Here is a 19,740-nt window from a genome sequence, read left to right as displayed (position 1 = left end):
TGCCAAGCCCGATTCAAGAAATATCTGGGGACTTTGGGGGGTGGAGCCAGGAGATTTTGGGAGTGGAGCCAGGAGCAAGGTTGTGACAAGCATAATGGAACTCCAGAGGGATTTCTGGCCACCACATTGAAAGGGACTGCACACTTTCCCTTCTTTGGAAAGAATGAAGGATAGGGGCACCTTCCTTTTGAAACTTGGAGGGTGTTTGGAGGAGAGGCATCGGATGCTATGCTGCAAATTTGGTGCCTCTTCCTCTATAACATAGTGGGTTCTATACAATAATGAGGCAAGGAGATAGTGAACATAGCTCTTTTATTTAATACAGCATGGTATAGCGCTGCCTAGGAAGACAAGACTAGGGCCGCAGGGCGCACTATATATACACACCCAAAGTTCTGCGTTGCCTGTGAGTGGACCGTTCAAACCAGTCGGGGGCTCTTGATTGGAGCAGGGCTCTGGATTTGAATCCTGCTGCCTCTTGTTCCCGAGTCCCCCAAGCTCTGTCCTTCAGGCCCCAGTGAGCCAGGCAAGAACTCCAGTTTATAGATACAATTCTAAACACATTACAACAACCTCAAAAAACATCTCCAGCCCCAGGTACCCCTGGATCAATTCTCCATTTATCCCCATGGGATAATGGAGTGTCCAGCAGGCATTTCTCCCCCCCCCCCACTTTCTAATGGCCCTGAAGCAGAGGGAAGGCCTCCAAACCGGGGGATCTCCTGCTTCCACCTGGGAATTGGCAACCCTACTCAGTTCCCAGCCTCTCTGAGCTTCTACCTTGGAGCTCCCATACCTGTTTGTCTTTCCTCCTCCCATTAAACATTTCTCTTTCCCCGCTTTGCGTTCCGCCTCTCATCATCCCCACCGACCGCCACCCTTGCTCTTTTTTTCTTTCTCCTCGTTTTCTCTAGGCTTAGCTAGTAAGCAGGCAGGACTCGCCTTTTTGAAACACACTTTTTTTTAAAGATACCATTTGTTGTGTTGGAAAACAGCAAAGTAAAAAAAAAAATGTCAGAATTGAAGTGATGGTGAGGGTGTCCCAACGCAATAAATGCAGTCTGTTAACTGCTCTACAGCTCCTCAAGCTTGGGTTAAAACCTGTACAGAGTTACTCCAAAGCAGTCCCTCCCATTGACCTGCATGGGGCGTCGCTGACGACAGCCTGGCTGAAGCATCTCATGAAGAAGACAGGACCAAGTGGGTCATTTCTCTGCGGCACTGAAAGGGTTAAACCCACAGAGCTGTTTGCTAGAGGGGCCGAACAGGGAGGGGGAGTCGGGAAAAGAGGGTTCTGTTGGGGGAGGGGGCGTGGGAGAAGGATTTGCTCTGAAAGGAGAAAGAGACTGGAAGAGTTGGAGACAAACAACAGCCGGATGCAGCTGCATCGCGGGAAGGTTTCCTTAGAAGTGAGTCTTTGGGATCTTGGAAGGGAGTCAGGCTGGGATCCTTCTCAGCCCCGGTTCTTCTAGGGTTGCTAACTCCCGGGTGGCAAGTTCATGGGCATTTGGGAGGGTGCATTCTGGGAAAGGCCAGTTTCGGGGGGGTGGGGAGAGGCGGGGATAGGAACTTGACATGGAAAAAATGCCGTAGAGCAAGGGTGGCCAAACTGTGGCTTGGGAGCCGCATCATGTGGATTGCCCCAGATGTTGGTTTGAGTATTCACCCGCAACAGTGTTTTGCAAAGTGGATGCACAGGGAAGGAACATGGCTGTTCGAAGCGCATGGCCCCTGCTGCCCCGCCGCTGCACAGCTCATTTGGCAGAGGCAGCTGTAGGACAATTCCAAATACGGTACTCCCTTCTGCGCTGGGGTTTGGGTGGGAGGAAGGGCATCCTTTTTGCCAGGTGAGAGAGGTACAGACCCCAGGCAACACAACAGAGAGAAACACAAGGGCACAGTCACAGGTCTAGCTACAGGGGATGCCAGCAAGAATACAAAACCCGCCTTTTGGTAGTTAGGAAGCCCAGAAAGGAGTGCCAGATGGGATCAGATGTGATGACTCATTCATGCTGATTGGATGACCCGAATGCCAAGCATTTTGACTGGTCCCCTCCCCCCCTCTATCTTACCATCTCTTACTTAGCCAGTTTGGTGTAGTGGTTAAGTGTGCAGACTCTTATCTGGGAGAACCGGGTTTGATTCCCCACTCCTCCACTTGCACCTGCTGGAATGGCCTTGGGTCAGCCATAGCTCTGGCAGAGTTTGTCCTTGAAAGGGCAGCTGCTGTAAGAGCCCTCTCAGCCCCACCCACCTCACAGGGTGTTTGTTGAGGGGGAAGAAGATAAAGGAGATTGTGAGCTGCTCTGAGTGGAGTGGAGGGCAGGATATAAATCCAATATCTTCTTCTCTGATGTCCAGGAAGAGCCTGGAGATCATCTCAAATTACAACTTACCTTCAGACTACAGAGATCAGTTAGTGTTCAGAAAATGGCTGCTTTGGAGGGTGGACTCTGTGCCGTTATACCCCCTGCCCTTCCCAGGCTCCAGCCCCAAATTTCCAGGAATTTTCCAGCCTGGAGTTGGCAACCTTGTGCTTTTGACAGTGTGTTGCCTCCTCTCTCTTCATCCCAGCAGCACTTGGGTGGGCAGATCTCCTGACACACTTAGTAGCCATCCAGAGTTGTTCAAGGACTGGGCTTACGCTTGTTCCCCAAAGTGAATGGGCTCTGGAAAACGCTCCTTCTTGTCAGGGTGCGTTCGAATATAGGACCAAGAGAAAACTATTATTCTTCTCTGGATGAAAGTCTTGTTGTTACTTATGCCTCTTCAAGAAGAAAGAACTTCCATAGGATACTGTTTACTTGGGTTGGCTCCCCTTGGAAGAAAAAAGCCCTGAAGCTTTCTGGTGCCTTGGTCCTGTTAGCCGTAATGACGAATATATTCGCAGACAGGGGTCCTTTTGTAGAAAAATAGGTGGTGAAGCTCATTAGCCTCGCTCACCTGGGGCTCTTCCTGGCCATCCTCCCCCACTGTCAAAAGGCCAGCAAGCCAGCCTCTGCCCAAAATCACATAAGGAGTGGAGAAAGGGTGGCGTGGGCTTCTCCAGGGGTTAATGAGGGCTGCCGGGGTGTGTGGCAAAACTCCTGGTGGCTGGCTGGCTGCCTGCTCTCCTAATCCAGGAATTGTTATGCAGCTGCACCTACTATTCCATGGACAAGGTAGGTAGGTGGGGAGGAGGAGGGGGAACCCTCAGAAAGATTCAAGAGCTGAGCTCCTGCTGAATTCAAGGCCTGCTTGCAGAGCTGAGCAAGGGTAGAAGCCAGAGGAATTCCCACAGAGTAGCAGGCCCACTAGCCCACATCAGATGCCCAGAGGGAGTGTTTCTGCACCTCAGCATTCTTGAGCCAAATCTCAGCCTGTCTTCCCTTCTCTCCTGATCTCAGCTGCTCCTTCTTCTTTCTGTCCTGTCCCTTGTGCTTTGCAGGGTGCTTGAACAGAGTTCTTGCCTAACACTACAGCCTGTTGAAGAGATGTGGACAATGGTAAAAGGGTAACCAGCAGTGTTCCCTTTGAGCTGAGTTAGCGTGAGCTAGCTCACAGTTTTTTAGTCTCCAGCTCACACATTTTTGCTTTAGCTTAGGAAGGATGGCGGACTACTTTATGCAGTAGCTCACAGCTTTAATGCCAGTAGCTCACAAAGTAGAATTTTTGCTCACAAGACCCCATAGCTCTAAATGTAGCTCTACCAGATTCTTGCTATACATACTGTTGTAATGCTTAATGCTTTTAAGTTTTTTAATGTTTTTAATGTTTTAAATGCTTATATATTTAAATGCCAATTTAATTTTATGTTTGACTATCTGTTGTGAGCCGCCCTGAGCCACCTTCGTGGGAAGGGCGGGATAGAAATCATAAATAAATAAATAAAAATAAAATAGCTTAGAGGGAACATTGGTGTAACCAATCCCTCTTGTCATTTCTGAATTTACAACAACAATTCTGATTAATTGCCCCATCTAATTTTATGCCAGGCTCTGGACAATGCGCAATGCAGATTAAAACAATATCCAGCAAAAATAATACAACAGATTACTTTAAAATTATTTTAAAATCTCACATGGCACTCTATAATTAGCCCATAGAAGAAGAAGAAGATGATGAAGATATTGGATTTATATCCCACCCTCCACTCCGAAGAGTCTCAGAGCGGCTCACAATCTCCTTTCCCTTCCTCCCCCACAACAGACACCCTGTGAGGTAGATGAAGATATTGGATTTATATCTCGCCCTCCACTCCGAAGAGTCTCAGAGCGGCTCACAATCTCCTTTCCCTTCCTCCCCCACAACAGACACCCTGTGAGGTGGGTGGGGCTGGAGAGGGCTCTCACAGCAGCTGCCCTTTCAAGGACACCCTCTGCCAGAGCTATGGCTGACCCAAGGCCATGCTAGCAGGTGCAAGTGGAGGAGTGGGGAATCAAACCCCGTTCTCCCAGATAAGAGTCTGCACACTTAACCACTACGCCAAACTGGCTCTCCATAGGACAGACTGAGCCAATGTAATGAGAGGCTAAACTACTTAACATCTTTGAAGAGCCAAATAGAGACACTTTCCCAAAGAACCATGGAGGCATATCTAAAATAACTTGTCTTGTAATAGAGAAAAACAACATTAAGCCCGGTCTACAAATCATAAGAAATCCTTTTGTTCTGATCAACCAGGGTAGTTCTCCTGGGCATATAAAGGTTTGTGTTCAGTGGTGTATCTCCACTCACTTTTATTTTTCATGTTTCTGTCTGTGTCTCTCCTTCTCCCCCCAGAGAGAAGCCTTTCTTCATAGCCCAGTGACAAAAGGCATCTTTACAGAATCAAAGGTGACCCAAGAGCAGGGGAAAGAGATGGAAGAGCAGAACCCAGAAGGACCTGGAACTAACAAGACAGCAAGGAAAGGTCTCTGTCCCACCCAAGCTGGGACTGGTGTTGAATTGTGGGAAAGCCCGGTGCCAGATATGTGTTATCAGCTAAATGCAATCTCTGCTGTACGTCGCCAGCGCTTCCGGCAGTTCCGCTATCATGAGGCCGATGGGCCCCGAGAGGTTTGCAGCCAGCTCCATGGACTTTGCAGCCGCTGGCTGAAGCCGGAGAGGCGCACCAAGAAGCAGATTCTGGACCTGGTGATCCTGGAGCAGTTCCTGACTATTCTGCCCCGGGAAATGCAGTGCTGGGTCAGAGGATGTGGGCCGGAGACCAGTTCCCAGGCGGTGGCCCTGGCTGAAGGTTTCCTCCTGAGTCAGGCAGAGGAGAAGAGGCAGGGAGAACAGGTGAGGTCATTCCCTCCAGATATGTCCAATTCAAGCAACGATATCTGGCATCCTAAGGGTTCTCTACTAGGCATCTGTCCAAGTGTTAATCTTCCAAATGGGAGATTTCACAGCCTCCTTAAGCAGGCTCTTATATAATTCATTATTGCTGCAGAAAACTCACCAGGTCTGGGGATGGAAGGTTGCAGAGTCTGGGAGTGGGGCAGGATCCATTCCTTGTTCTCTTTTCCATTCCATCTCTTACCCCTCTCCCTTGCTGCTTCTTCAGATGTGGGCGCCATCTGTGAGGAAAGAAGCTATGTTCCCTGAGGTGGAAGAAGCCTCCTTGAGGGAAAAGCAGAGCGCACAGGCCCAGGAGCGTGTTCAAAATGTCCTCTTCTGTGGTAAGCTCTCTTTCTGTCTGGATGTGTTTGGGGCACCCCGTGCGTTTGATGGGTGGAGAGTTTAGGTCAAGAAAAGAATTAAATACTTCTTCACACAACACAGTGTTAATTTATGGCACTCAGTGTCCACTAACTGTGATGCCTCTTGAAGGGGATTAGACAAACTGATTGAAGGTAGTTCATCCCATTAATTCATCCCAAAATATTCATCTCTCACCTTCCTTCCTAATGAGAAACTCAAAACCAGCAGTGGAGCCTTCCTTCAAGACTTTTCTGTCTTCTGTACCCAATAAGGTTAGAGTCTCCAAGAAACCGGAGCTAGGCTCAACTGTCCTGCTGGAATGGCAGGTCTACCAAAACTCTGAGCCAGTAGTCTACACAAATTTGTATAGCCCTGCCTAGAGTAAGAGGAGGCGTGACCTAGCCAGCTTGGATGACTTCTCTCATTGAAGGAGAATAAAGAGAGCCTCTACGTTCTGGGGACTGCAGAGCTCTGAAAATCAGTTCCTAGGGGCCAATAATCATGGGAAAACTTGACTTCTGTTCCCATGCTTGTAAGTGCATCTGGCAAGTGGGAAACAGGATGCTGGAGTAGGGATAGCAGGCTGTGGACGGGCACCCCCAGAAGCTTTGGGGGAGGGCCTTGAGGTGAATCTTGGGCAGATGTTGTTGCATCTGGCTGAAAACCCAGTTGTGCAGTTAGCATGGTAAGAGACGCTCTAAAACAGGGGTGTCGAACTCATTTGTTATGTGGGCCAGATTTGACATAAATGAAACCTTGTTGGGCCGGGTCATGTGTGCACCTATTTAAGATTAGGTAGCAGAGATATAAGCTTTATAAAGGACACAGACAAACACAATTAAATATTTTTTTTAAAAAAAATAAAACATGCTTAAAACGTTAGCACTTGTTGGTCTTAATGGTGCTTTGTATTTCTCCCGTGGGATCCAGGGAACTGGGCAAAGGACAAGCAAGCAAACACCTTTCCCTCTTCATCCGTTTCAGTACCAGGCAGCAAAGAGAAGGTGTTCAGCTGTCAACTTTTCAAAGGTGTGGAAACGGCTGCTGCACCTCCAGTACAGGTAAGAAAGATGAGTAGGGGACAGCATGGTTCCCTCCTTCTTTCTTGGGGGGGGGGCTTTAGTTCCTGCAATTTCTACAAGGTGTCCAGGTGAGAGATCCTCTGAACACCACTTCCTTTACCCATAACAAGCATTACATCCTGTACCTTCTCAGACTACTCCCTTCCAGTGTTCCAACTGTAATCTGCTTTTTATTTCAGCGTACATTTTCCTTTGAGGAGGTGTCCGTCTATTTCACTGAGGCAGAATGGTCCCTGCTGGATCTGCAACAAAGAACTCTGTACAAGGAAGTCATGCTGGAGAACTATGGGAATGTGACTTTTCTTGGTAAGGATCTTTCATAGGTGCCAAAGGTGTGAATTGTTGCCATTTGTGATGAGGCATGGATCAAAATATTGAATAGCAATACACCGTTTTAAGGGCTATCCTTCTACTTGGGGAGGTGATGTGGCTCACTGGCAGAGCATGGCATGCAGAAGATCCCAGGTTCAATTCCCAGCATCTCCAGTGAAAAGGATCAGGTAGGAGGTGATGTGAGAGACCTCTGCCTGAGACCCTGGAGAACCACTCCTGGACTGAGTAGACAAGACTTTCAATGCACCCAGGGTCTGATTCAGTGTAAGGCAGCTTCCTCTGTTCATGTGTGTGTAGATGCCCAGGCACAACTGAGGTCAGTGTTGTGGCCATCACTCAAGCCAGAAGAAGTGTCCTGGCCTGTGGCAAAGGAGACAAGAGACTGTCAGAATGACTGGAAGAGGCCAGTATAGTTAGCATGGCTTCTCTCTATCTATACCCATATTATACTTTCTACCTCTTTAGGATCAGGTTGTCCTAACAGCCCAATCGAGGGTCCTTCTTGATGGAATTTGCCAGAGACTGTCAGCAGGCTCCTAATTCCCCCTCCCTCCTGATTACACAACTGGATACAGGTTCTCACAGTTAACCAATTCTTACATTCTGGAGTCTGGCTCTGAAAAAATTAAGGATGTTAGCTGCAGGGAAACTCGAATCACAAACAACTGAAAATTAGACCAGGCCATTCTGTCGTTCCAGAAGAATGTTTACTCTCAAATTTCTTTCCTTCCCCGTATAAGAATGATCAGTTTCTCTTCTCCCCCCCACCTCTCTCTGCAAAAGGAGCCAGAAGTATAAAAGAGACTTTGGTTGAGACAGACAATGGCCTCGCATCCAGAGAAAGGATAGGATCCCAAGAGCATATTTCCTTCCCAGATGACCTGGCTGAGAGTAAGTATCCTTGATGGTTGTCAAAGGAGCAGGCAAGGCATAGCTATGGGGGATTTTTGATTCACTTCTGAGCAATGTTTAGTTTGGTACAATCATACAACCCTATGGATAAAATGGGAAGGTTTTCTGAGGGACCTGAAATCTGGAAGTTCAGGAACTTCTTCTGCGGAAGAGCTTAGCTGTAGCTCTTGGAGGGGTGAAGTGTCTAGAAATTACTACTAGAAATGTGTCTAGAAATGTGTCTAAAATGTGTCTAGAAATTCTGAGGAAATGGGGTTAAGATCAGCAAAGCTGGACAAGGCCAAAGGGCCATGAGTCCTTTCCTGCTGCAGTTACATAGATACCTTTGGACCTTCCCAGCCCTCCCAGGTGCAAACAGGATTTCTCTATTTATTTTAGCAGAGGATGATCAGAGGAATGAGGAGAGTGAGGAACTTCATCAACAAATGTCCAATAGAGTTAAAAATGAAGACTTGAAAGAAAAAGTCAGGAATCGAGGGAGGCCTAAGAGAAAGAAAGGCAGCTGTGCAGTTGAGAAACGAGATGGAAGAAAGCATAATGTGCATTTTCCAAAGCACACAATACTGAAGGCAAGTAAATCCATTCAGTGTGGAAAGTACTTCAGAAATAGATCACAGCTCATTGGGCACCAAAGAATACACAGAGAAGAGAAACCTTTTCAGTGCTCAGAATGTGGAAAGAAATTCACTTGGCGTGCTGCTCTTTGGACACACCAAAGAACCCACACAGGGGAGAAACCTTTTGAATGCTCAGTGTGTGGAAAGAGATTCAGTCAGAGAGGCATTCTGCAAGGGCATCAGAAAATTCACACAGGGGAGAAACCTTTTGAATGTTCAGAGTGTGGGAAAAGATTCAGATTGAGTGGCCATCTTCAGCTGCATCAAAAAACACACACAGGGAAGAAAGTTTTTGAATGCTCAGAGTGTGGAAGGAGATTCAGTCTGAGTCGCGCTCTTCAACAGCATCTAAGAAGCCACACAGGGGAGAAACCTTTTGAATGCTTGGAATGTGGAAAGAGATTTAGGTGGAGTTACTATCATCAGCAGCATCAAAGAACTCACACAGGGGAGAAACCTTTTGAATGCTCCGAGTGTGGAAGAAGATTCAGGTGGAGTAGTGCTCTTCAACAGCATCTAAGAATCCATACAGGGGAGAAACCTTTTGAATGCTCAGTGTGTGGAAAGAAATTCAGTGAGAGTGGCACTCTTCAACAGCATCTGAGAACCCACACAGGGGAGAAACCTTTTGAATGCTCAGTGTGTGGAAAGAAATTCAGTCAGAGTGGCGGTCTTCAAATACATCAGAAAACCCACACAGGGGAGAAACCTTTTGAATGCTCAGTGTGTGGGAAAAAATTCAGGAACAGTGGCACTCTTCAGCAGCATCAGAGAACCCACACAGGGGAGAAACCTTTTGAATGCTCAGAGTGTGGAAAGAAATTCAGTCAAAATGGCAATCTGAAACAGCATCAAAAAACCCACACTGCACTGAAAATTCACACTGCACAGAAACCCTTTAAATGCTCAGAGTGTGGGAAGAGATTCAGTCGGAGTGACCATCTTCAAAACCATGAGAGACTACACAGAGGGGAAAAACCTTTTGAATGCTCAGAGTGTGAAAAAAAATTTGCTTGGCCTGGTGCTCTTTTGGCTCACCAAAAAACCCACAGAGAGGAGAAACCTTTTGAGTGCTCAGAGTGTGGAAAGAAATTCAGCCAGAGTGGCATTCTTCAACAGCATCAGAGAATCCACACAGGAGAGAAACCTTTTGAATGCTCAGAGTGTGGAAAGAGATTCAGGTTGAGTTTCCATCTTCAGCTGCACCAAAGAACGCACACAGGGGAGAAATCTTTTGAATGCTCAGAATGTGGAAAGAGATTCAAGAAGAGGAAAATTCTTCAGCAGCATCACAAAACTCACACAGGGGAGAAATCTTTTGAATGCTCTGAGTGTGGAAAGAGATTCATAACGAAGGGCCAGCTGAAACAGCATCTGATAACCCATACAGGGGAAAAACCTTTTGAATGTTCAGTGTGTGGAAAGAGATTTAGTGATAGAAGGAGTCTTAAACAGCATCAGAGAATCCACACAGGGGAGAAACCTTTTGAGTGTTCAGAGTGTGGAAGGAAATTCAGTTGGAGTAGTAATCTTCGCGAGCATCAGAGAACCCACACAGCACAGAAACCCTTTGAATGTTCAGAGTGTGGAAAAAGATTCAGTAGGAGCTGCCATCTGCGACGGCACCAAAGAACCCACACAGGAGAGATACCTTTTGAATGTTTAGAGTGTGGAAAGAGATTCAGTGGGAGTGGCTGTCTTCAAAACCATCAGAAAACCCATTTGTAAGCTCTGTGAGTAGAAAAAGATTCAGTCGAAGAGACATTCTTCAGCAGCAAAGAAGAAACCACACAGGAGAAACCTGTTGAATGCTCAGAGTGTGGAAAGAGATTCAGGTTGAGTTTCCATCTTCAACTGCACCAAAGATCCCACAAAGGGGAGAAACCTTTTGAATGCTCAGTGTGTGAATAAATAGCATTCCATAATGCCTCTGTTAAAGGGAGAGAACTTTTTTTCCCTCCAGGCAGTTGCCAACTCTAGATTAACTATTTCTTTATGAATTAGAGAAAACAAAACTTAGCTAAGGAAGGGTCGTAGCCCATTAAACAGATTATTTGTATCAGGTAAATTATGCTTTGTGTTTTCTTTTCTATGTGGGTTTTTTAAAATAAATTTGGCTTCATTGAATGTGTCAAATGTTAGTGTGGCGCATCTCTTTTCAATTGTATATAAAGTTCTAAATAAGAAATTCTCTTGCATACACTTGAGACTTGTGCCATGACTGATCCCCGTGAAAGAATCCAAACCAGTTTACCCCCATTCATGATGTGAGTCAGTTAAGTTCACAAGCCAGCGTGTTGGTTATGACTTGGTGGATCTGGGTTTAAATCAGCAGTAGGTTTGGAAGGTCTTGATGATGATGATATTGGATTTATATCCCGCCCTCCACTCCGAAGAGTCTCAGAGCGGCTCACAATCTCCTTTACCTTCCTTCCCCACAACAGACACCCTGTGAGGTGGGTGGGGCTGGAGAGGGCTCTCCCAGCAGCTGCCCTTTCAAGGACAACCTCTGCCAGAGCTACCCAAGGCCATGCCAGCAGGTGCAAGTGGAGGAGTGGGGAATCAAACCCGGTTCTCCCAGATAAGAGTCCGCACACCTAACCACTACACCAAACTGGCTCTCGATGCTGTTCAGGCTCAGAGTGTCAAACTTGTTACAAAGACCGGATTTGACACAAATAGGACTTTGTGGGGCCAAGCCATACATGTCATAAAATGGAATGTCAGATACAGAGATATCAGCTTTATAAAGGATACTGATAAACACAAAGATATTTTTGGCTTAAAATACAAACACACTTAAAACTCTTTTGATATTTTGTTCAAAATGGAAAGGTGGGGGGAAAGTGGGATTTGACAATGAAATTTTTCAAATAAAACGTCAAGAAAAAGCACAAAGATTGCAGTAGAAATATAAAATGCTCTGAGCCTGGGAAAACATGAAATGGCTGGGCATTGAAAGCTTCTCCCCCACCCCTGGGTCTAGTGAAATTGACAATCGCTCTCCAGTGTAATATCTCACTTTGACTGTACATTCCCAGGTTAGAGTACTCACTAAGCACCAGTTCTCAGGTCCATTCAAGAAGAAGATTGCAGATTTATACCCCGCCCTTCTCTCTGAATCAGAGAGAGCAGCTTACAATCTCCTTTATCCCCTTCTTCCATACCCTGTGAGGTGGGTGACGCTGAGAGAACTCTCCCAGAAGCTGCCCTTTCAAGGACAACTGAGAGAGCTATGGCTGACCCAAGGCCATTCTAGCAGCCGCAAGTGGAGAAGTGGGGAATTAAACCTGGTTCTCCCAGATAAGAGTCTGCATACTCAGCAGAGACAAGCTGGCTCAAAGCATCAACCCTTTATTTGCAAGGAATTTCAGCTGGAAAAGTGAAACTCCTGGATCTCCACAACATTGAAATACATTGCAGCACAAAGTTGCAATGAAAACAGAGAATGGATTTTCCATTAAGATCTCTGGGCCCAGATAGACCGGTCTGTCTTGGTACAGAAACCTTAATGGAAAATCCATTCTGCATTTTCTTTGCAGCTTTGCAAGCCCAGAAGAGCTTCTCACTGAAGCAGGCAAAGACAAGGCAGAAGAAGCTGGGAACACTGTCAGCAGTGTCAGAGCTTCAAAGAGAGAGGACAGGAGGGAAAGGGGGGGGGGGGCGGGAATTGCCATGGGCCTGATTGAAGCTTTTGGTGGGCCGGGTGTGGCCTGTGGACTGGGAGTTTGACAACCCTGCTTTTTCCTGTCACATTTTCAGTCTAACAGACATTGTTGCAAGATAGTTGTAAGGATTAAAAAAAAATTGTGGGGAGGGGGTGACTGTTTTGAAGAGATGTGTTTCATAGGTGCAGAAATCTTAGGACTGCTGTGTATTTTTTGATTTCCACAAGGACTTACAGGATGCATCTCATTTCTTCCTCCTCCACTATTTCATATTTCCCTTTCCTGAACAACCCCATAGTGGCTCACCTTTTCATGCTCCCTTCTCTCCTTCCCACCCCATAGCCAACCTTATTTTTCTGCTCCTCTGTCTTCAGCCTTCCCTCTCTCCCCCTCCAGCAACCTCTACTGAAGAAAACTGTGGCCCAGTTCTGTGACATTGGCCACTGGACCAAGCCAGCTTGCATGGTATTGAGTCCTCAAGGACTTGGGGGGTGTCTCATATTTCCCTCTGTCCCCCACAGTATTTGCTCTTTCTCTCCTGTTGACATCCTGCATATCTATAGGGCTCAGTACTGGGTCTGATTCTTTTTAACTTTGTTAGTTAATGATTTGGAGTTGGGAGTAAGCAGTGAAGTGGCTATGTTTGCTGATGCCACTAAATTGTTCAGGCTGGTGAGAACCAGAGAGGATTGTGAGGCACTCCGAAGGGATCTGGGTGAGTGGGCATCAATGTGGCAAATGAGATTCAACATGGCCAAGTGCAAGGTAATGCACATTGGGGCCAAAAATCCTAACTATAAATACAAGTTGATGGGGTGTGAACTGGCAGAGACTGACCAAGAGGGAGATCTTGGGGTCGCAGTAGATAACTCACTGAAAATGTCGAGACTGCAATAAAAAAGATTACTATGCTGGGAATTATTAGGAAGGGAATTGAAAACAAATCAGCCAGTATCGTAATGCCCCTGTATAAATCGATGGTGCGGTCTCATTTGGAGTACTGTGTACAATTCTGGTCACCGCACCTCAAAAAAGATATTATAGCCTTGGAAAAAGTGCAGAAAGGGGCAACTAGAATGATTAAAGGGTTGGAACACTTTCCCTATGAAGAAAGGTTAAAATGCTTGGGGTTCTTTAGCTTGGAGAAACATTGACTGAGGGGTGACATGATAGAGGCTTACAAGATTATGCATGGGACAGAGAAGGTAGAGGAAGGAGTACTTTTCTCCCTTTCTCACAAGAACTCATGGGCACACAATGAAATTGTGGAGCAGTCGGGTTAGAACAGATAAAAGGAAGTACCTCTTCTCCCAAAGGGTGATTAACACATGGAATTCACTGCCACAGGAGGTGGTGGCAGCTACAAGCATAGCTAGCTTCAAGAGGGGATTGGATAAATATGGAGTAAAGGTCCATCAGTGGCTATTAGCCACAGAGTATTGTTGGAACTCTCTGTCTGGGGCAGTGATGCTCTGTATTCTGTGTGCTTGGTGGGGGGCACAGTGAGAGGGCTTCTAGTGTCCTGGCCCCATTGATGGACCTCCTGATGGCACCTGAGTTTTTTTGGCCACTGTGTGACACAGAGTGTTGGACTGGATGGGCCATTGGCCTGATCCAACATGACTTCTCTTATGTTGTTATCCTCTCTCCTTTCCCTGCCTCATCCTTCTCCGCCATTCACCAACCTACGTACCTTTTATCTGCTCTTATCTTCAGCGATATTTATTATTTATTTACTTACTTTGCTTATTTCCTGGCTTTCCTCACAGTGGAGAACAAAGAAGCTTGCATCATTCTCTTGTTTGCTTTTTTATCTCACAGCAATCCTGTGAAGTAGGTTACACTGAAAGCATGTGACTAGCCCAAAATCACCCAGTAAGCTTCCACAGTGAGATGGGGATTCAAACCTGAGTCTCTGAGAGCGCTAACCAGTACACCATAACTGACTTTCATAGGATGGCTGCTGTTGAACAGGATCCTGCAGCCAGTTCTAGTTGAGTCATGCAAGTCAGGTGGGATCAAGTCACCCACTGGTTGCCACCGGGCCTAAGATTTCCAACTTCCAGGTGGGACCTGGAAATCTCCCAGAATTACAGTGGAACTCTAGGCAACAGAGATCAGTTCCCCTGAAGGACATGGCTGCTTTGGAAAGTTTATTTTGTTGCATTTTAGATCCTATATGGCTGTCTGGCTAGGCTGTGGTAGATTGGCTAAGAGTGAACCATACTGCAATAAATTCCTGAAAAGAGAAAGGTGATGTTGGTTGGGAAGGTGGAGATCTTGAATGGCGTTATGCTCCCCACTTTTGATGGAGTTTGACTGACCCTTCCTGACTTAAGAGCCTAGATTTTTTTTTTTCAGAGATAAACTTAGTTTATTTAAAAATAGATGGGAAAAGGAAAGGTCCCTTGTGCACGCACCAGTTGTTTCCGACTCTGAGTTGACGTTGCTTTCACAACGTTTTCACAGCAGACTTTTTACAGGGTGGCTTGCCATTGCCTTCCCCAGTCATCTACACTTTCCCCCCAGCAAGCTGGGTACTCATTTTTCCAATCTCAGAAGATTAAAGGCTGAGTCAACCTCGAGCTGGCTACCTGAAAACTCAACTTCCACCGGGGATCGAACTCAGGTCCTGAGCAGAGCTTAGGATTGCGGTACTGCAGCTTTAGCACTCTGTGCCACGGGGCTCCTAAGTGAGTTACATTCAAAAAGAAAATAGAATAGAGCATCGATACACCCCAGCACATTGGGAACTGCCTATATAAATCACAATTAAAGTTTTTACATAGCATGCTCTTAAGAGCTACATTATACAACCGAGGAAGCAAACAAAATCTATGTGGATAAAAAGTAAACTACAGAAATAACCAGCTAAATATAATACAATTTGAATTAGTTAAGCCAACTTCAAACAAAGTTAAAAATGAGATATAATCTTCAAGGGTTAATGTAGATGAAGCACAGGAGGACCCAAATTTCCAATTCAGAAAAGGCTCCCGCTTAACGCAAAATGTTCTTCCTACTACCAAATTGTAATGCGGAGGCAAAGGAACCTGTCACTTTATCCAAAAGCGAGTACTCCCACAGCTTAGATGCCCAAGAGCTAATGGAAGGAGAATCAGGTGACTTCCATTTCAAACCTATGGCATATTTTGCGGCTGTAAACATTAATGAGAGAAGTTCACAACGTGGGTTGGAAACATTGTACTCATTCCAAATATTTAGTAAGATTCGTTTAGCTGAAAGCAGTATTGTTAACCCAGTTACCCTTCTAATTCATGTAAGAACATCACTCCGAACAAAACTCTGCAGTGACAAAGCAGTAGACAAGTACACCTTTAAAACAAAACTCTGCAGTGGCACCAACAGTGAAAGTATGAACCAACTGCATCACAGCCTTTCCAACAAACTGAGGGGTGTCCAATAAAAGAGCCTAGATGTTGCACCAGATCCAACAGGAGTGCTGTAGAAGGAAGTCAACACCTCCAAATAATGCTTTCTCTCACTTCAGCCAAGCCCATAAGATGGCCCGTGACCTTGATACGGTTGATCTGGCCACCTGTATGTATGCCATGGTGACATCCAGACTAGACAACTATTTACTGTAAATGTGTATTCTGAAAATGAGAAGATTATGTACTTATCAGATATAGACAAATTGGTATCCTTTAGAGTTGCTCTAAAGGGCAGTCTCATAAGGCCAGTTTATCTATTCCTATCTTATTGTCTAATTTTGTCGTTTTATTCATGCAATTGTAGTTTTAGCTTTATCATATTGTACTGTACTCTTTTTCTTTTGTAGTACTTGAAAGTTTTGCGATCGTGTTATGGCCAATGGCTAATACAATAAAAAGTGACTTGACTAGACTTCTGTAACACACTGTCCATTAGTGTTCTTTCAAACTCAATTCAGAAACTTCAGTTGGTGCAGAATACCACGGCTCAGTTACTTTTGGGCACTGGATCAATAGCCCAGGCTTAAAACCACTATATACAATTTATTTACACCTTTCACTCTCCAATCCGACAAAGTGCTCCGCTGCTCTCCGCCATATATATCCCACACACTCATCAGATCTCGAAACCTAAGTAGGATTGATTGGCACTAGCTATTATTTGGATGGGAGACCTCCATGGTATCCCAGGGTCGTGACACGGAGGCAGGCAATGGCAAGCCACTTCTGAAAGTCTCTTGAAAACCTTGCAAGGTCACAGTAAGTTAAAAAAAAAAATTCCCAGTGGAGGGGAGTAGGGATTGAGGCCACTGCTATCTAATTTATTTATCACCAATCTGAGGCTAGGAGAGAGTAGTGTAGTGACCAAGTTTGCAAATGATACCAAATTATTCAGGATACTGAAAACCAAGGCTTACTGTGAGGAAGAAGACTGCAGATTTATACCCCACCCTTCTCTCTGAATCAGTCTCAGAGCAGCTCACAACCTCTTATATCTTCTTCCCCCACAACAGACACCCTGTGAGGTAGGTGGGGCTGAGAGAGTTCTTCCAGAAGCTGCCCTCTCACGGACAGCTCCTACGAGAGCTATGGCTAACCCAAGGCCATTCCAAGAGCTGCGAGTGGAGGAGTGGGGAATAAAACCCGGTTCTCCCAGATAAGAGTCCGCGCACTTAACCACTACACCAAACTGGCTCTCACCCAAAGCTCCAAGAGGACTTCCAGAAATTGGTTGAGTAGGTGACAATGTGGCAAATTTAATTCAGTGCTGGTAAGTGTAAGACAATGAACATTGAGACCAAAAAGATCCCCCACCTAACTTTTAAGTGTAGGCTTATGAGATCTGATCTTGAGGTCGCAGTGGATAGCTCCATGAAAGTATCTACCCAGTGTGCTGCAGCAGTGTAAAAGGCAAACGCTATGCTAGGGATTCTTAGGAAAGGGATTGAGAATAAAACAGCCAATGCTGCAATGCCCCTTATAGAAATATGATGCAGCCTCATTTGGAATACTTTGCACAGTCCTGGTCACCTTATCTCAAAAAGAACAAAGCAGTAGACAAGTACACCTTAAAAACCAACTAAGTTTTATTCAGAATGTAAGCTTTCATATGCTCTTAAGCAGACTTCATCAGACAAAATGGGAATAGAAGCAGCAGTTCTTAATATGTGGGCAGTGTAGAATCATGGGAATGTTTTTAGCAGATTAAAAGAATCACAAATAGGGATCTGTGTTTGTTAGTGTTAAAACAAAGCAGGGCTGAAAAAACACTGGAGGGTGATAAAAAGTAGACTGCTGTTGTAGGTGCGAAGTGCCATAAATCTAGGTAACATTCTGGCTTTGTTAGTTTAAATAGCAGCAAAACCATGCCCTCTATTTAAACTAACAAAGCCATATAGAATAAATGTCAGATGTTTGAGAGCCACAAGGAAGGAAGGAAAGGTGGAAAGAAAAGTGGAAAGAAAGCAAATAGATAGGGGAGGGAGGAAGAGGTGGGAAAAAGCAGCTTTAACTAAATGCATTTGCCAAGGCATCAGTACCTCTGCTGTGTGATAGAGAGCTGGCTTGGCGAAGTGATTTCAAGAGGCAAAAGCCTTCTTCAAGCCAGCCAACAGGGAAGTGGAGGCTTCAAGAGCCACATAATATGTATGCAAGAGCCACATGTGGCTCCCGAGCCACAGTTTGGCCACCCCTGCTTATATGTTGGTTGTACAACCAGGCCTGTAAAGATCAAAATTGGAGAACACAAAGGCTCTGCCAGGCTGAGGAGAAGGAATGCTCTGCCAGTTAAGCATTTCACGTCAGCCAGCCTCACACCTGAATTTCTGTTTCCTGGGATGTGTCTGGGCTCCAAGTCTGCAGCCTGCATGTTGCTTGAGAGTCGGTGAGGCTTACTGGATTCATGCAAACTTCACATGGTTTAAATGAGGGAATTGACTGGTTTTGTATATAATATTGTGTTACATTTTATTTGCCTTATTTTTGGTCATTTCCCTATATTGTATTTTGAAACTGTCATATTAGTTTCTTCTTGAGCCCTACCTTAATTTCATCATGCATTCTGATTACACCAGGATTGCATGGTGTAACCACCTCATATAAACTTTAGACACCCGCCCTACAGCACTGCACATTATGTATGGTACATTGGCTCTGACCAGTGTCAGCCGATGCAACTTTACTGGTAAACTGCTTAGCTGAACTGTAGCCATCTTTGGTTATTAACCATGAGAAAACCCTTGCATATCAAAGTAGGGAATGCAGATGTTGCCAATGCTCAGTGTGAACCTTCCCTTTCCCCTGATACTAAAACGGCAGAAATTCCACCCTTTGAAGATAAGGCGCCTCCAGGGACAGTGGTTTGACTATCCCCGGAAGAATAGCAACAACCATGAGATAAGAGGGAAAGACTGTGTGAATTGTTGCACCTCACCTCAGCAATGTTTAGAATTGTAGCTCTGTATAGTTCCCTTTGATGTATCCCAATATAGCCTTCCTCCTAAGGCCACATTGTATCAGACTCAATCTTCTCCTTCGCTCAGATACTTATGGATTTTCAAATAAAGCTTAACTTTGCAACAATTCAAGGTCTGGCTGATTTGAAATTCCATTGTCTGACATTTTGAGTCTGATACAATGTGACCTTGTCTGTACCTGTATTTTTGGACCAAAATTGGAATATAAATATATGGGGTTTTTTATTGATTGGATTAGTTTGTTTACCATAATTGTTAAAATGCAATATTAGAACTTTTTAATTATTACTTTCATGCATACAATTGAAACATTATTCAGCATGTATGCATCTGAATAAAAGCACAAGGCTAGACTCTAGAGCAGGGGTGTCGAACTCTTTTGTTATGAGGGCTGGATCTGACATGAATGAGACCTTGTTGGGCCAGGTCATGTTGGGCCAGACCATGTGCGTTCCTATTGAAGATTAGGTAGCAGAGATAAACTTTATAAAGGACACAGACAAACACAATTAAATATTTTTAAAGAAAACTTAAAAATAAAACATGCTTAAATAAGCATTAGCATTCGTTGGCCTTGAAGGTGCTTTCTTTGTGTTTCTCCCATGGGATCCAGGGAACTGGGCAAATGAAGCTTTGGCTCGCTCCTTTCTTCCACAGGGGACCAGGAGGGGGAGGAGCCTCAACCAATAGAAGGAAGAGAGGCTTGGCTCAGTACCTCTGTGGTGTGATAGAGAGCCTGGCAAAGCAAGCTCTGCCTCCCCCCCCTTCCTCCCCAAGGGAGGAGCCTCATCCAATGGAGAAAATAGAGACTTTGCTCTGTAGCTCCTGTGCGATTGAGCAAGCCTTGCAAAGCAAGCTGTGATGTAGAAGGAAACAAGAGAGGGAGAAGGAAGCAGACAAGAGCCAGTTGCTCGGGGGCCTGAATTGGCCCTCGGGACACATGTTTGACATCTCTGTTCTAGAAAGCCTTATAAACATTCTCATGCCTTGTGTAAATTTATCTGTGTTAAATATAAGTTAAAATACATACA

General features: G+C 45.3%; 1 protein-coding gene across 2 annotated transcripts; it reads left to right on the top strand.

The window, feature by feature from the left end:
• The first annotated feature begins 1,286 nt into the window (after positions 1-1,286).
• Positions 1,287-10,747, top strand: LOC132566526 (zinc finger protein 420-like). 2 transcript variants are annotated; one of them, XM_060231671.1, is made up of 7 exons: positions 1,287-1,409; positions 4,762-5,262; positions 5,531-5,645; positions 6,652-6,728; positions 6,929-7,055; positions 7,866-7,973; positions 8,373-10,747. In XM_060231671.1, the coding sequence occupies exons 1-7, from the start codon at positions 1,377-1,379 to the stop codon at positions 10,337-10,339; spliced, it is 2,928 nt and encodes a 975-aa protein (XP_060087654.1). In that variant the 5' UTR covers positions 1,287-1,376; the 3' UTR covers positions 10,340-10,747. The 2 variants fall into 2 exon arrangements, with proteins under 2 accessions (XP_060087654.1, XP_060087645.1); XM_060231662.1 differs by having other exon boundaries at positions 6,598-6,728.
• Positions 10,748-19,740: the final 8,993 nt, after the last annotated feature.

The sequence above is a fragment of the Heteronotia binoei genome, chromosome 1 (genome assembly GCF_032191835.1).
Source record: "Heteronotia binoei isolate CCM8104 ecotype False Entrance Well chromosome 1, APGP_CSIRO_Hbin_v1, whole genome shotgun sequence".
NCBI lineage: Eukaryota > Metazoa > Chordata > Lepidosauria > Squamata > Gekkonidae > Heteronotia > Heteronotia binoei.
This window is presented reverse-complemented; position numbering and strand designations above follow the sequence as displayed.

Excerpts from the sequence above, each read along its gene's own strand:
- LOC132566526 (XM_060231662.1), top strand. The coding sequence starts at position 1,377 with ATGCAGCTGCATCGCGGGAAGGTTTCCTTAGAA. Across the intron at positions 6,729-6,928 it reads CTGCTGCACCTCCAGTACAG|CGTACATTTTCCTTTGAGGA; the intron begins GTAAGAAAGATG and ends TTTTTATTTCAG. Across the intron at positions 7,974-8,372 it reads CCCAGATGACCTGGCTGAGA|CAGAGGATGATCAGAGGAAT; the intron begins GTAAGTATCCTT and ends TATTTATTTTAG.